The 17,230-nt window shown below is 32.1% G+C and overlaps 1 protein-coding gene and 2 non-coding genes across 3 annotated transcripts; all 3 read right to left on the minus strand.

Moving 5' to 3' along the window:
• Positions 1-353: 353 nt before the first annotated feature.
• On the minus strand, positions 354-1,389 carry LOC129976278 (glutathione S-transferase Mu 1-like). The gene has a single exon (XM_056089762.1). The coding sequence runs from the start codon at positions 1,311-1,313 to the stop codon at positions 648-650; it is 666 nt and encodes a 221-aa protein (XP_055945737.1). The 5' UTR covers positions 1,314-1,389; the 3' UTR covers positions 354-647.
• A 2,268-nt stretch (positions 1,390-3,657) lies between these two features.
• Trnag-ucc (transfer RNA glycine (anticodon UCC)) lies at positions 3,658-3,729 on the minus strand. Its single transcript has one exon. It is a non-coding gene; the product is annotated as a tRNA-Gly (tRNA).
• Positions 3,730-8,266: 4,537 nt separating this feature from the next.
• Trnag-ucc (transfer RNA glycine (anticodon UCC)) lies at positions 8,267-8,338 on the minus strand. The gene has a single exon. It is a non-coding gene; the product is annotated as a tRNA-Gly (tRNA).
• Positions 8,339-17,230: the final 8,892 nt, after the last annotated feature.

The following is a 17,230-nucleotide window of genomic DNA, read 5'->3' on the forward strand; positions in this document are numbered from 1 at the left end:
AATTTATAGATATTAAAGTTTCGCTCTTCTTTAAATGTACGAGGATATTTTGAAATATTTTTATGAACAACTAGAACAGAAAAAATATCAATTAAATAATGAATTTAACTATATGGCAAAAAAAAGCTTCTTTTTAAACGCAATTTATCGGTCACAATGAAGAAATAGTTAAAATATTTATATACTTTAAAAGGTACTTAAATATAAAAGCAAATATTTTTTTTATACTTACCAATTTTCACACTATTTCGGAAGAAATCTAAATTTGGATATCACCATATCGCAGAAATCCTCTACAAAACTAAACTAGCATTACAGACTATAAATTTGCAAAAAAAAGAAAAGAGAGAAGGTAGAAAAATGAAGCAATTTTATTACAATTACAACGGTAATGTGATTGATTATCAGAATTTTTTTTCGAACAAATCAAACATCGTTTTCAAAAGTTAATGTCGGTTTACACAGATTTTTGTATCAAATTTTTGAAATGTCAATCAGTGAAATCTTCTTCCCAAGAACATGATTGTTTATCACTTTAAATATATTGTCAATTTTGAAACATGCGGTGCATTAACACTTTTTGAGAACATGATATAGTGTCCAGTTTTTAAAGGAGATACATTTATGAAAGAACTGAAATGAAATACTCAAAGATGCTTTGGTGGGTCTCCTCCTCCTCCAAACTTAGCCATGGGTCCGAAAATAGGCCACTTCTTGTAAGTAGAAGAACTCAAATACTCCTGCAATTCAGGCAAGCTCTTGATTCTGTTCTGGAAAGCTCTCAATTTCGGGAACTCATCTAAGGCTTCTGCATGGAACAGCCGATAAAAATCGAAGGTGTCATATGCCATGAAATCCACATAGGTTATGTCATCTCCAGTCAGATATTTCTGATCTCCAATGAAATTTTCCCATAATTTCAGCATGTCTGGAATCTTCTTGACAAACTCAGCTTTGGCGTTGTCGTTGTAATCGCTCCTGATGACTAGAAGGATCAAACCCCAACGCAAATCAACAATCTGTTGCTCGGCTATAGACACACGAAGTTTCTGATCGTCATCTTTGCCATCCAGGCCATACTTGCGGGCAACGTATCTCAAAATCGCTGTACTCTGAGTCAGTTTGGTATCTCCATCTATGTAATAAGGCAAATTTGGGAAATCCAAGCCAAGGTTGAACTTGTCCTTCTGCCATCCGTCTGTGTCAAAAGCATAACGTTTGTCCTCAAAGTCCACCTTCTTGTAGTGTAGAAGAAACCGAATAGGTTCGGCCAATCCACGAAGATCCCAATAACCAAGAATTGGTTTACCCATGTTGAAGCGACTTAACGTAACAGAGTATAACAGCTCAGTGCGGCCCCAAAGCGGAAAGTGATTGTGGTTGACCTTCGTTCTAATTCCTATTTCTACTGTAGAGCTATCATACTTACGATGTGACGTAACGTTTCAATGTCAAAGTCTCTCTTTTTCTTTCTTTCTTTTTTTAATTCTATTTGCTTTTTTTTTTTGTGTGTTTCCTTTTGACCTAAAAACTTGATTGGCTTGTTGCGCAATCATAATCGGGAGCGTCTGCTTTGTGTTTCCTATCGAACGATCCACGTGGAAGTCCCCGAGCAGACTTTGCATTATTGTTCTCAAGGTCTTTTGTTTATTATCAGTGTGGTTACAGTGTTATCAGTCAGACGTTAGTTTAAAAATGCATTCTGAAGTTTCATTTGACATATGATCTTATCTAATGACAAGCTTTCATGTTTGCGATTGTCCTAAAGATTTAAGGAAAACAGTTTGTCACTAAATTTTATTCTAGAATGTATATTATGTAGATAATATTTAATAAAGATTTTTAAACGGAGGTAGAATTTATCGTCAGTATTAAAATTTACTATCATTGTAGCAGGATTTTGTATTCTGTAATGACCTGATAGAAATAAAACTTTTTTTGGTCGTTCAACGTAATTTAAGAAAGTCCTATTTACGATATATATACTATATACAATCAGTAAAATTTAATAATTATTTATGAGATTTTATTTTCAGTGATATTCAAATAATTGATATTTGTGACGGACTTATTATTCCGAAAAATGTTTCTGATATTTCACATTTTTCAGTCAATGACACAATTTGTATAATTTTTTTTTTCACAGCCGCTATTTCTTATAATATTCTTACAGCATTAATTTTCTAATAAAATATATAATATACACATAATATATACATTAATTTCTGGTTAAATATATAATATACACTCACAATCGGTAACATAATTTGATGAAAAATATATAAAGCAATTCGGTATAAATCAACACAAAGTTTAATTTTCATTTACAGTAAAATAGACATTTGTATTGATTTTAAAGTAACAAAAGACGAAACAGAAAAAAAAAAATGAAATGTATATTGCTTATTTGTTGAAAAAGACGTATCATGCATGTCGCATGCATGCAACATAAAAAATGAATAAAATTCATGTGCAATTTGTGAAGCTCTTTTGGCCAAGAAATAAAATAAAAATGTGATATTTGATGAAAGTAATTACATTTAGTGAAATATTGTTGGCACTGTATCATTTTAATGAAAACCAACGGGAGTGGTCTTTCCGGAACTTGTTCATACATTTTCGAATAGAGGTAGGGCCGCGGTGGCCCCGTGGTAAGGTCTCGGCTCGTGAGCCGTAGGATTTCAGGTTCCAGACCCAGTTCCACCGAAGAACCGTCGTGCATGAGGGTCTGTTGCACGTTAAATCCGTCAGGGCCAAATGTCCTTCCGCTGGTGTACTGTGGAGATGGCGGTGCCAGTTCAGGTGTCGTCCTCGTCATCTGACCGTGGTTCAAAATGACGAGGTCCGTCCTAAAATAGCCCTGGTGTTGCTTTAAAGACGGGACATTAATATAACTAAACTAAACTCAAATAGATGCACCTTTGTATTATTAATTGTATGCCACCAGCGAACAGTAGTTGCAAAAGAACCTATTTGAATGTGATCTCTGACGATCTTTATCGGTGATTAATCGCTGGATTAATAATCAAGTATCAGAAAACCGAACGTGTATTTTGGATGGCTTTTTTCAGTTCAATTAAAACCCATATTGTACACAAAATTACAATTATGGGCATAAAATCATATGTGAATTTGATGTAGTTAAGTCCCGCGTTTTTGAAATATTGCATTCACATGATGGGAAAATACAAACTGATACAAAGCCAACTCAATCGATATCAAACAAAAAAATATTTTTTAAAAAATTGTCGAAATTCAGAAAAAAATTCTTTCGACTATTAAATTAAAATCACTAAAAAGACGATTTTTAAAATTTTGAAACAGTGCAAAATTAAATTTTGTGCAATAATATTTTCGGAAGTTATCGCGGAAAAACGCTAAAATCCAATTTTTAACTAATTAAAATTTTTAAAAAAAATCTCTCCGTGGTGCACATTTCCATGCTCCAAAGTTTATATGTATCGGAGTTTGTAACTGTAAGTCAATCTTTATTATTGGTAGAATTAGTGATAGATTTATGCTTTCCAATAATAGTGCTAATATTTAGAAGTGCTAATATTTAGAAGAACACTTAAATTGGAGTGAAGATGTTAATTTTCAGTATCAATTTTTTTTATCTATTAAAAAAATATAAATTCAAGCAAGTGAAAAAAAAGATGCGTCGGCCGGGAGTCGAACCCGGGTCAACTGCTTGGAAGGCAGCTATGCTAACCGTTATACCACCGACGCTTGCGACATCTTCCTTTATTTTTAATCTTACAGTAAAGAAAACTAGAGCATTGGCCTCAAATCGTACGATTGAATCATTTACCCAAATAAACAATCTCGCAAAAGTGCAAAGTTTTGTAAGAAAGTCAAAATTAAGGATGAGAGGAATTAGTTTCTTCAATAAGAACTTCAGATAAACAATTCTTTACCTTTCTTCGCCTTAAGGCAGAGTATTGAAATGACTTATTACAATTTAATTTCAAAATTGGGTGAATTTGGCTTATATGATCATTTTTAATTTTTTGAATGTATTGGAAATTTTTTTCTAATGCCTCGAATTTCCTCAATACAGTATTAAAATATTATGAAAATTTGTTAATCGTTAATTTATAGTTTACTGAATTAATAAACTATTATCAGATATGAAGAATAAAATTTAATCTTAAGTTCAAGTAGGTTTATTTTACATTCTTGAGAAGGATAAACAAATCCCCGCCAATGCCAATCGGGGATACTAGATGATGTCGTCACAAAGTAACCCCACATAGCAGAAAAACAATAGTGACACTTGTAGAAACCGAAAACAGGAAACCAACACAAATTCCTTGACAACGAACCTATATTGATAAGTACTAAATATACAACGGCCAGAAAAAACTTGATTTAAAAAAAAAAATATCATCCTGTGCGATTTTTGTGAAAAAAATTTGCTTGTTTTGATACCTTAATCCTTTCTAGGGCCGTGGGAAGTATGCTTCCCACCAAATTTATCAATCTTCGTATGAATTTATGTAGGTTGGCATAAGTTCTGACAAATTTTTTTCGAAAGACAGAAACTTAGATGCTTTAGTTCTTTATTTTACACAAAATGATGTGTCCTGATTTGATACTTAATTATTAATTAACCAAATTAATTAATTAATCAAATTAAATTTATCTAATAAGCTCAATGAATCCCTTTTCTTATTTTAATTTCAAGTCTAAAAGACATTTTAACATAATAAGACTAGAAAAAAATGGCCCTTTAAAGGGTTAGTTCGAATTTTCACAACGAATATGTTATGCATAAACAATCATGTAAGAAATGAGCCACAACATAATATGTAAAGACATATGTAGCAAAGAAAAATGAATTTATTTTCAATGCCGGGGATTCCAATTTTCCTCTCGCAACTCCGCCCGAAGTAGCACAGTTTAAGAAACAACATTTACAATATTGTACGACGTTATTTTATATTTTTCTATATTCAACAATATTATAAAATATTGTGAATACTGTTTAATATCATAGTATATTATATAATGTATGTATGCGACTAGGAGTTCGTACCCTTCCTTCCCGCTGGCTTGGCGACCAACTTCCACTGAAATCCGTCGGAAAGATCGCCAGAAAAGAATATGGGAATATATAAAGATATAGGAATATATAAGAATATGTCGCCAGAAAGAATACAACCGTATGAATGCCGTTTATAATTCAAATTTATTTTGGTTCATTCGAATCTTGATTAAACATTTAAACTGATGAAAATTAAATCTTGATGCAGATCCATAGTTATTATATTAAAAATATATGCCAAATTTCATCCACCTAACTAACTGCAGTTTTGAGGTATTATATACGCAAACAAGTGGATGGGCAGACAGACATGTTTTTGGTTCACTGAAAGAAAAAGTTCAACGAACTATATTATAAATATTGATTTGGGAGTTCTTTGAAAAAAATGGCGAATATTCAGTCAGTTAATTTGCTATTTTTCTAAAACAGAAAAATGATCTATTATGGTCTTTTCTACTTATTTTCTATAATCTTTTCTGCCTGTGAAATTCGTACCAAATCTCCTATAGCCACAGCATGTGATATTAGAGAATATTTTTTCAGTTTCTTTCCTACGTAATAATGTATTGTATAGTACATTTTGAATGCATATGCCATGTTATCAAAATCAATAGCATTTTTTTTTGTTATGATATGCCATGACCAAAATAAATGTTATTTAGTTGCTCTGAAAAACAGTGAATGATCTTCGATTGGCAACTATTTTCTTGAATGAGGAACATTGTATTAACCCTTTGAATATATTTGACGTATCAGAACGTTCCTATTTGTTTGAATTTATGTTTCCATTTTTTCTTTTTTATTATTCTAATTAGTTTAAGTTATCTCAATATTCTGAACAATCTATACTTATATAAAGTTCAATGTGTGTGTGTGTGTTGGCGCTTTACAGTCCAGACCGTTTCACCTACAGCTACCAAATTTGGTACGTGTATACCCTGGAGATCAGGAATGTGCACCCGGGGTCCCTTTTTTTGAATTTTTCATTAGAATTTTAATCATTAATTAAAAACTAACTTTCCCGCCAAACAAATCTTCATTTCCTCACCGCCAAATGAATAAGGCTTCAGGTTTTTTTCCCCACGCTAATAAGGTTAGGTTTAGCTTTTTTCGACTGATTATTTCAAACGATTCTGTTTATTTTCTTAATGTTTGATGTATTTAAAATTAAACATTGTTAATGAATCGATCTGCTCATGATGAATCTGAGAAAATTTTGTTGACAAATTCTTGAGATATTACATAAATTAAAGATATTCTTTAGTATCCATAAGGTTTAAATGCTCAGTGACTATGTTTTCAGTAATCTTATTTAAAAAAAATGCTTTGTTTCAGTAAAAAAAAAATTATTATATTAATTGCAGATTAATCTTTTCCACTTTTAAAGCATAAATTCTACGGATGCTAACAGAAAATTAGACAGATACAGATTACGTTATGACTGAAGGCCTTTACAATATTATGAGTGAATTATATGACTCTCAAAATGTGAAGTTGTAAAATATTTTGATGAAGAAGCTATTAAAGTAGGAATTACATAAAATATTTAATTATTAAAATTTTAACGAGCATTAAGATTGGCGAACCGGCTGGTCGCCAAATGCGGCTAGTAAGAAATAAATGAATTCTTACTTAAAGCTACTGCTTCACATATTCAAAAAATTAAATGTGCTTCAAATGCAAAAGTCGTTTCAAATAAATGCTAGTTAAAGAGTTAACCATTTTTACTTTCTCCCACACGTAGTATAGAGAAAGTATACTAATCGTTAAAACATTCGAATTCGAACTTTTACTATTCTCCACGTTTTAGATATAGTTCGAAAAACACATTTTTGAGGAATGTCCATCTATCTGTGATAATGATAACACAAAAACCTTTTGAGCTAGAAAGATAAAATCTGGCACGCGATCTTTACACTCAATTTGCAGACTTGTATCCAATTTTGAACAAAATCCGCTCATAGAAATTCTGTCTGTCCTGCAGTTCGAATGTAATTTAATATAACAACAAAACGAAGGGAACTACGTAGATGAAATTCGATACACAGAATGAACATACATCTACAGTCTAGACATCTATCAAGTTTTGAACCAAATTCCGCGAGGCGTTCTCCGTCTGTCTGTCTGTACTTCCAGAAACATGAAAACTCGATAACTCAAAATGTCAATGAGTCAAGTATATTAAATTTTGTATGGATTTTTGTAACTACAAGGGTTTTTTTTGTGTCAAATTTTGGTTTCAATTAGTTGGGAAAAACGGATCTAAAACATAAATTTTATTTTCGGTTACTATTAATCGTATGCCAGAGATTAGTCGCCAACAAACTCGCCAAGAATGATACGACAGCTTCCTAAATTCACACTAAAAGTTAATATATCGTAACAATTGTAAGCCAATGTCTTGCAAAATGTTCTCTGGAATAACACCTTTATTAGAGAGTATGCGAGAAAGTTTTGGGAAGACCACTTCCACTGGTTTTCTATGTAATAATATGGTGTATAATACATTTTGAATGCATATGCTATGTCGCCAAAATCGTATCATTTTTTGGTATGTTATTATAGGATTAAAATAAATTTTTCTTAGTTGCTTTGAAAAAAAGTGATCTTCGGCTGGCAACTTTTTTTTTTTGAATTTTGAACGATATATTAAACATTATAAAATGATTATTCTATCAACCTCTCATCTTTCAACTGATATCTATCTGGGGATTTAAACTTCAAATTATTCTCAAAATAAATAACATCAAGAACAATTGTTTATTATTGTATCGAAATCCAAACGACTTTATTTTTGTTTTATCAGATATTTCAATAATCGGCTTCTGCCTCTGATAACGTAATGAAAATTTTTCGCTAGATATATATTCCAATATATACATCTTTTAATATGCAAGCACAATTATATGCTTCTAAAAAAACTGTTTTCTTTTACAGCTCGATTTTCTTTGCTTATTTGTCGTAAAAGGCAAATTTGATTTCGCATTTTAATTTTTTAATTTTTTTTTATTGGTTTCAATTTATACATCATATGACTTTTTGCTATTTCTCTTATAATAATTGTTTTCGTTAACATTAACATCTTTTTAGACTACACTTATTAGCGACTACAACCTCTTATCAATGCAAGCTGAATAAGAGAAATATTACTTTTGAATTCCATTTTTAAATTACATTAAAAATTCAAAAATAAGAATGAATAAACTGAAAAATATTACTTGCGTCGGCCGGGAGTCGAACCCGGGTCAACTGCTTGGAAGGCAGCTATGCTAACCGTTATACCACCGACGCTTGCGAAACACCTGCATGCTTTTCTACTCAAAATAAAGAGAATTTAGAGCGTTGACCTAAAAATGATGCTACTTGTAATAAGGAAATGCATGCTTTAAGATACTAGATAACAGAATATTGCTGGAAAATTCAGCAAAAGGATACAGGAAATATTCTTTTCTTATGAATTCCCAGTTAATTCTTTTTTCTTTCTATCTCGTATGCGAAGTATGTAAAGGTTTCTACAAAAATCTGAAATCGGAATTTTTATGAATCTCCATTTTTCTGTTTTAAGTGGTGAGTTCATAAAACTACATTTTTGAAGTCATTTCCGACTGTCGTTCTGTTTGTCTGTGAATACGATAAGTCCAAAATGTTTTGAGCTAGATAGATGAAATTTGATATGCAGCCTGTTGTTTGCATTGCGATAGTATCAAATAAGAAGTAGCAAGTCATTCGATCTCGAGTTCGCTGTTACTGGAATAATTTGGAAGCTGGTGTGGTAAATCCATTGAATATAACGCAGTTTGATGTTGAAATTATTTTCTAATATTTAGAACGTATTCCTCGATTCTTTAAGAAACATTTACAATTCCTAAGAATAAAGTTAAAGTCATCAATGTGGGTTATAAAGTATACAAGAAGTCGTTAATGAATAAACATTAACTGTGTGTTACAAGAGAGCGATAATAAAGCTGAAAAAAGTTCTGAAACACCAAACGGCAATCTTGCGATTCTTTATGGCGCGAGATTAATTATTTAAAAGTAAGAAAACAAGCGATAAATTAATAGCACTATCTGAGTTTAGTTTGTAATATTAACGTCCCCTTTTGAAACAACACTAAGGCTATTTAGGGAGGGACCTCGTAATCTCGTAATTTTTAACCGCTGTCAGCTGACGAGGACGACAACTGAACTGGACACCCCCTCTCTCTCCACACCACGCCACACCAGAGGGAGGACGTTTAACGTGCATCAGACCCGCTTACACGATGGTTCTTCGGTGGAATTAGGTCTCGAACCTTGAAACGAAATACTTAACTCCAAGTAAATTGATGTTTGAAATAAATGACATTCTTTTTCTAATGGAAAGTGATCTTGATCTTTATAGTTGAGTATTATGAATGAAAAGGATTAAGGATATATCAAATTTTTTGTCACTGAAATAAAAAAAAAATCCTTTCGGCAAGCTGGAAGGCGAAATAAATTCCGTTACGTCTAAGTCACTATCTGACAACATAAGTTGTTGATGTTAGAAAAAGTCAATATTAGGACTTTTAAATGACTTTTTAGCCCATAACGGCAAATATTGCAGGTTACAAAACTTTACATATAAAAGTTGTTCGTCTTAATAAGGCGCTAATTTAGTTAATCGGACTTTTTTTTTATTTTCAATACTAATATAATTAATAGCGAAATGAAAATTTCAACCCCTCACCTATTTTGGAATGAACTTCGTAATTTTGAACCATGATCAGATGATGAGAATGTAGGACGTTTGGTCCTGTCGCATTTAACATGCACCAGACCCGTTTACACGACAGTTCTTCGGTGAAATCGGGTCTCGAACCTGAAAACTTCCAGTTCCGAAGCCGAAATCTAACCACCAGCCCGTATAACATATCTGCAGATGACGTTTGTTCACAGTGATGTAGAACACAGCCTTTAAATCCAATTTGATTTCAACTTAATTTTGAACGAAACCCATTCAAAGAAAGTTTTTCTGCCTAATCTTCCGAATCTAAATCCGAGATTAACTTCCGTGAAATCACACTCGTTAGAAAGTATGCATGTTATTTCGGAGATACTAACTCCCACTAGTTTAGTCTATGTGTTTATGAAGTACTGTGATTTAAAACCAATATCTGGAAATGATTTACGTTTGAGTGAGCTGTTCGGGCATTCCAATTTCATAATTGACTATTTTCAAATTATCCAAAATATCACCCGTTGAAAGACTGATAAATTTTTTTTATAAATTTACGATTTTGATGTCAAAACCACACAAAAAATTTCTTTTATATCTCATGATGCTATTTTGAGTTATAGTGTTCGACATGCATAAGAAAAAAAAAAGTAGAGGGTCAATACATTGTTAAGAATTCGCATTATAACCTCCTGCATAGCTGCTGTCGTATTTAGAAAAGAGCTTTATAGATATGTTTCACGGATACCGAATGGATGCCGGCCAATGACACCCAAGCTTTGCCACAAACTTGGCGAACACTTGGCAACTTGGCATGGTGATGCAAAAATGAAGGATCCTGAATATTCGGTAATCTTGGTGATTAGACAGACTCTTGTTCCAGGGCTTGCATGAGAGGTCCTGGTAACTATAAAAAGGTGAGGGGCACTGACAAGATGAATGGTTGTGTAGTTGAGAAAAGTCTTTTCTTCGAGTGTTGATCTCCACTGTAGATTCTCAGCGCTTTGTGATGTTGTAGTTGTTTAATAAAGATTAATTGCGTGCGTGCGTGCGTTTCGTCTGTGGTTTGTTAACTCGGTTTTACGAATAGTCTGGCGTTTGATTCGCGTGCCTTGGGTTGCGAGTTCGAACCCCGCCGGCCGAAGACTCCTCGCGTGTATGGTGGCTGACGCGCGTATAAATCTGTCGTAGTCACAAAGTCCTCCATGTCGAGAGTAATACCACTGGGGGTACTGGATCAGGGGTGATCGTTTTCTGATTCAGGTCTAAATTACGATCTGTGAATGAAATGCATGAATGAAGTCCGCCCCGTAAAAAGGGGTGTGACGTGTGTGTAGTTAAGTCGTTCTCTTGGCCCTAGATGGCGCTACTGGAAAAACAAGAAACCTACTCTTGGCTTAAACCATAAATGACTTCTTGAAGTCAGTGGGTTTGTCTAGATAAGAGCCATTAGAATCGGAATTTGTTATCGAGTTTTTTTTTTTTAATATTTTCACCCTACACTCACCGGACTGATTTTTCTCTTAACACTGTTCCTTGAAGGATTCGATCAAAATTTAGATAACAAATGCACTTCTGATGTAAAGATTCTAAAATTCGTTTGCTTGTGTTTTGCTCTTGTGTATGTTCTGCCTGTGGTTTGTTGCATCTGCTTCATTTAGAATAAAGCATCTCTATTTGTTATCGAGCTTGTTGATCTTATCACCGTAACACCCCCCCTCGCCCCGAACGAATTTTTTTTTTCACAGAGATACTCTTTGGAGGATTTGATCAAAATTCAGATCCAAATATATAAATCTTATTGTGGAAAATTCTAAAATTCGTTTGCATATGTTATCCAGTTTCTGAGTTATCCCTTTTAAATATGGGGCCGCTGTGGCCTAGTGGTAAGGTCTCGGCTCCGAGCTGGAGGGTTTCAGGTTCGAGACCCGATTCCACCGAAGAACCGTCGTCTAAGGGGGTCTGTTGCACGTTAAATCCGTCATGACCAAACGTCCTCCCGCTGGTGTGGTGTGGTGTGGAGAGGGGGTGCCAGCTCAGGTGTCGTCCTCGTCATCTGACTGCGCTTCAAAATGACGAGTTCCGTCCCAAAATAGCCCTTGTGTTGCTTCGAACGAGACGTTAATATAACTAAACTAAACTAAACCCTTTTAAATATCGACGAATATGTAGATAGACGGGAAACCACTCGATAGATTTTCCTCTCTTACATTTCCCAAATTTCTTACCTCTAGCTGGTTGCGCTTTTGAATTCACAGAAATGTGATCTTGTGCTCTAAATGAAAATTCGTGCCAAATTTGGGCTCTAACCGGTGAAGAGAAATACTCCCAAATTGCAAGTTCAGTTTCCTTTATTATACTACGAATCACGGAACGCGTCATTTCACAATGTAAGTTGGCTAGAAACTATTTATACTTGCAGATTGTCGAGACCTTAGAGGGTTTGCCGTTTCCTTCTTTCATTATCCCATTCCGTTACATGTTCAAGTAATGCAGAGAAGAATATTAGAAAAGACTGTAGTAATTGTCTAAGCACATGATAGGGAAACATTAATACTCATTTACTTTCTCTCACACATATATGTGAAATGGGAGTATTGCGACCCATCGAACATTTATAAAGAATTATTCTACTCATTATATTATCCTATTGATCAGCACAGATCCTTTATTTTATCCTTTAAAAAAATTAGTGGTTTAAATTATAAACTGTGCTACGTATAATTTCGGATTTTTTCGAAAAAAATATATCTCAGTTTCATTTCTATTTTCTGTTTAACCCTTTCTAGGGCCGTGGGAAGTATGCTTCCCACCAAATTTATCAATCTTTGTATGAATTTATGTAGGTTGGCATCAGTTCTGACACGTTTTTTTAGAAAGACAGAAACTTAGATGCTTTAATTCTTTATTTCACACAAAATGATGTGTCTTGATTTGTTACTTAATTATTAATTAACCAAATGAATTAATGAATCAAATTAAATTTATCTAATAAGCTAAATGAATCCCTTTTCTTATTCTAATTTCAAGCCTAAAAATATTTTAACATAATATGATTAGAAAAAAATGGCATTTTAAAAGGTTAAGAAAAAAAAAAAAAAAAAAAAAAACCTGCATTTTTCATCCATTTATTTGTAAATTATTGACTGTAAAAATGTCCCGAAATTTCAAATCGTCTCTGTAGTTTGTTCACTCTTCCCCATTAATTTTAAAAATAAAACTTTTAAGTTTGCTACTTTTTGTGAAACATAAGGTTAAAATTAAAATAAGCCGGATTGAATGTAATTGCATAGGATATATATGCCATCATCATTCAAAAGGCCTTGTTTTATTTAAGACTAGCCGCCTTTGGCGACCAGCCGGTTCACCAATCTTAATGTTCGTTAAAATTTTAATAATTAAATATTTTATGCAATTCCAACTTTAATAGATTCTTCAGCAAAATATTTTAAAACTTCAAATTTTGATAGTCATATAATTCACTCATAATATTATAAAGGCCTTCAGTCATAACGTGATATGTATCTCTCTCATTTTCTGTTGCCCCTCGTAGAATTTATGCTTTAAATTAAAGTGTAAATGATTAATCTGCAATTAATATAATAATATTTTTTACTGAAACAAAGCATTTTTTTTAATAATATGATTACTGATAATAGAGTCACTGAGCGTTTAAACTTTATGGGCACTAAAGAATATCTTTCTTAATTTATGTAATATCCTAAGAATTTGTCAACAAATTTTCTCAGATTCATCATGAACAGATCGATTCATTAACAATGTTTCATTTTAAATGCATCAAACACTAAGAAAATAAAATGAATCGTTTAAAATAATCGGTCTGAAACAGGTTTAAAAAGAACTACTTAAAAAACGATGTACTTAAAACTATAAGCATATACAAAAAAATATATAACTAACATAAATACAATTTACTTACAAAAGCATGCAACTAACCTAAAAATAATTTAAATCATCCGTTGATAGTGGTTGTCATGACAACAATCAGAACAATGCGCATGCGTGAATTTTCTTCGCATTTTACGGTAACGCAAATGCGTGAATTTTTCTACGCCAGTTGGGGTAACGCTATGCAGATTATACATTTTTAATTTCCTTTATTCTGTGTTATTTTAATTCAAAAGTACTACAGAATGAATCTGAAACATGGATTAATTAACAATGTTTCATTTTAAATGCATCAAGCATTAAGAAAATAAACAGAATCGTTTGAAATAATCCGCCGAAAAATTTTAACCCTAGCCTCATTACTGTTGGGAGAAAAAAATAACTGAAGCCTTACTCATTTGGCGGTGGCGAAAATGGAAGATTTTTTTTGGCGGAAAAGTTAGTTTTTAATTAATAATTAAAATTTTAAAAAAAGGGACCCCAGGTGCACATTCCCGACCTCTAAGGTATACATGTACCAAATTTGATAGCTGTATGTCAAATGACCTGGCCTGTAGAGTGCCAACACACACACACACATTGAGCTTTATTATAAGTATAGATTTTCAAACTAAAAAATCATACACTACAATTTTTGAAAGAACGACAAAACATTCATTGTAAAGATATATTTATTGTTACAGATATGTTCAAATACCTTCATCATTCCGCGCCCTCCCCCCCCTCCATCTAATGATGGGCTGGCTTCACAAAAAGTTCATTTAACTAGCTGCATATCGCTAGTTAAAAGCTCGCTATTTTCTTCATAATAGGAATTAAAATGCTATGCTCTACTGCACCAAAAAATGACTGACTTCTTTGTTCCCATTGTTTTAATCACAACTTATATAATTCTGGTTGATGTTTTGTGAACGTGTATCATAAATGTTTTTATTTATTTTAGTTGTCGAATATTCTAAAATGAAACAAAATGGAAAAACATGAATTATCATTGTAAAAACAATCGGACCGTATACGTTGTAAGAACAATGTACACATTGAAATCTCCCTTTTAACAACTGGCCATTTTAGTTTCAAATTTCATCAAATATCTCGTTTCAACGAACATAAATATATAATAATAAATTTGTTTTTAAAAATTTTTATACCGTGAGAAAGAATGAATAAAGGTAATACTATTCTAGATAAATAAACTATAATTATTAATTAAAGATTTTCCTACAAATATAAACTTTAAACTATTATGATGAGATGATATAGAAATAATAAGCCACACCAATTATAGAATTGAAAGTTATTATTTTACAAAACTTGCATAGAGAGAACCAGTTTAAATGAATAAATAATATTTCAATATATTATAAAACAGTAATTAATTTATCTTCTTTTAGTTATTTAGTAATATTAAATGCCAGTAATTTATTTAATAACTGCCCGACTTGGGTGGCCAGATGGTATGCCAAGAATATTGGCATACCAACTGTATTTACCTTCATTTAAATCTCTTAAACATAACTGAATAATACTAATTCCTCAAAGAAATTTTTTTTAATGTCAAATTATAATCGATATCAAAGCCGTGCTATTTAAAGAGCCTTATAGATGCTCCATTCATTGTGTAGTACCTGGAAAACCAAGCTTCGATCGTAGTTTTTTGTTGTTTTTGTTTGTTTTATAAAAATGTGTTTTTTTTCTGAGAAAATATTTAGATATTTTCTTGAGATGAGCCTTGGATGTGTAAATTAAAATTAAATAATATTTTTTTTTTAAATTTTTCTCAAAGATTTCTTAGGCATTGTAAAGTTTAAAGGTTGGCTACAAATGCACATTATAAGTAAACCGTATGAGTTCCTTGGTCTAAACAAAGAAAAACATATCCAACATTGATTTGATGCCAGAATTCTGTAATATTATTTGTACAACAAGGTGATTGGTTACTAGAATAATTGCATTGTTGATATTGAATGTGAGCCGAACGTATTTTTATTAGGATAATGTCATATAGCGCCATCTCGTAAAATTTTGAGGTACCAATTGGTTATCATCCTATGGCCACAATGCAAGTACCAGAAAAATTTACGAGATGGCGCTCTATGACATTGCTAGCAAGTGAGGATAGAAAAAGGCTCTAATAGTTAGTTATAAAATATGTTTTGTGTGTGTGTGTGTGTGTGTGTGTGTGTGTGTGTGTGAGCGTAAAATTTTGTTTTTTACAGGAAAGACACCTGTATAGATAAAGTTAAAAAGCAAAACTTTATCTAAAAATAAAATTTGATCCAAATTGTTAAAGACGTTTACGAGATACACAAAAAAATTTTTTTACATATATACAAGAATTGCTCGTTTAAAGTTATAAAATACGAACTAGCCAAATACAGATAAATTTCATAACATCATAGTACTATTGAAAATAGAACTTCACGGATCCTCTAATTTTCCTCTATAGTCTCTAATATCCTTTAATTTTCGTAGTATTGTAACTTAGACGTAATTTTATGTCCACAATTTCGACAAATTATCACTCAGTAAAACCATGTTATTTTAATAGTCTTACATATGTTCTGCTCATTGTGTACACGAACCTTCCTAATGGAAACCAGTCCCGTGACGTCATAGCACTATTAAAAAGGCAATTGTCCGGTTCATCTTTTTTCTTTCATCGTACTGTAAATCCCCACCTTTTGTTTCCCCTCATGGATGTTAAGCAAAATTCCTCAGCTTTCAACAATAGAAGAAAAAATCACGTGATTAGATATTTGACAACAAAAAAGGTTCGAATTTCAGATCAAAAATGTAAATTATTGTTAAAAATTAGGCAAAAAAAAAAATAATAATAATAATAGCCAAAATTCAAGAAGCATTTGCACGACTTTAAATTGGTATCATTAAAAATATTTCATTTGAATTTTAAGATTGCTTAAAAATAACTTATGTGCTATAATATATTCGGGAGTTATCACAGGAGAGAGCCAACATTCAGCTTAGTTTTTAATTCATTAAAATTCTAATAAAAATTTTTTTAAAAAAGGGCTCTGAGGTGCATATTTCATTTTCCTACTTATATTGGTGCAAACAATATTGCTAACTCTAGGTATAGAAATCTCTACTGTAGAGCGCCAAGCACATACACTGGCATACATAGACATTCATCTTTATTATTAGTACAGATGATTTTAACTATTAAATGGAAACATACATCGCTTTCCTGATAATTTATAATTCACAGAATTTGTATTTTTATAACTAATAACACTATTTAATCGATCTGCGTGCTCTCTCTTTTTTCCCAGAGGCCCTAGCGAAAACTCCACCGAAACCTTCGATTTACGAGAATAAATGGATCGGAAGCTTTTCCGTAAAATCGAAAATAGTTGAAAATATACTGAAGAAAATCGTTAAGTTTACTGTAAACAGTATTTAAAATAGCAAGTTGAACTGGAAAGTCAGCTTATAATGTAAGTATAAAATATTTCGTAGGAATGTTGCAATTAAATTCGAAATTCATGAGTGTTTACGTTGCATAATTAATCGCAAATTATTTGTTTTGCTTCATTAAAATGCTAACTATACATAAAATA

The sequence above is a fragment of the Argiope bruennichi genome, chromosome 7 (assembly GCF_947563725.1).
Source record: "Argiope bruennichi chromosome 7, qqArgBrue1.1, whole genome shotgun sequence".
Taxonomy (NCBI): Eukaryota; Metazoa; Arthropoda; class Arachnida; order Araneae; family Araneidae; genus Argiope; species Argiope bruennichi.

Bases quoted from the DNA above. Each gene is read 5' to 3' on its own strand.
- LOC129976278 (XM_056089762.1), bottom strand. From the start codon at position 1,313: ATGGGTAAACCAATTCTTGGTTATTGGGATCTTCGTGGATTGGCCGAA.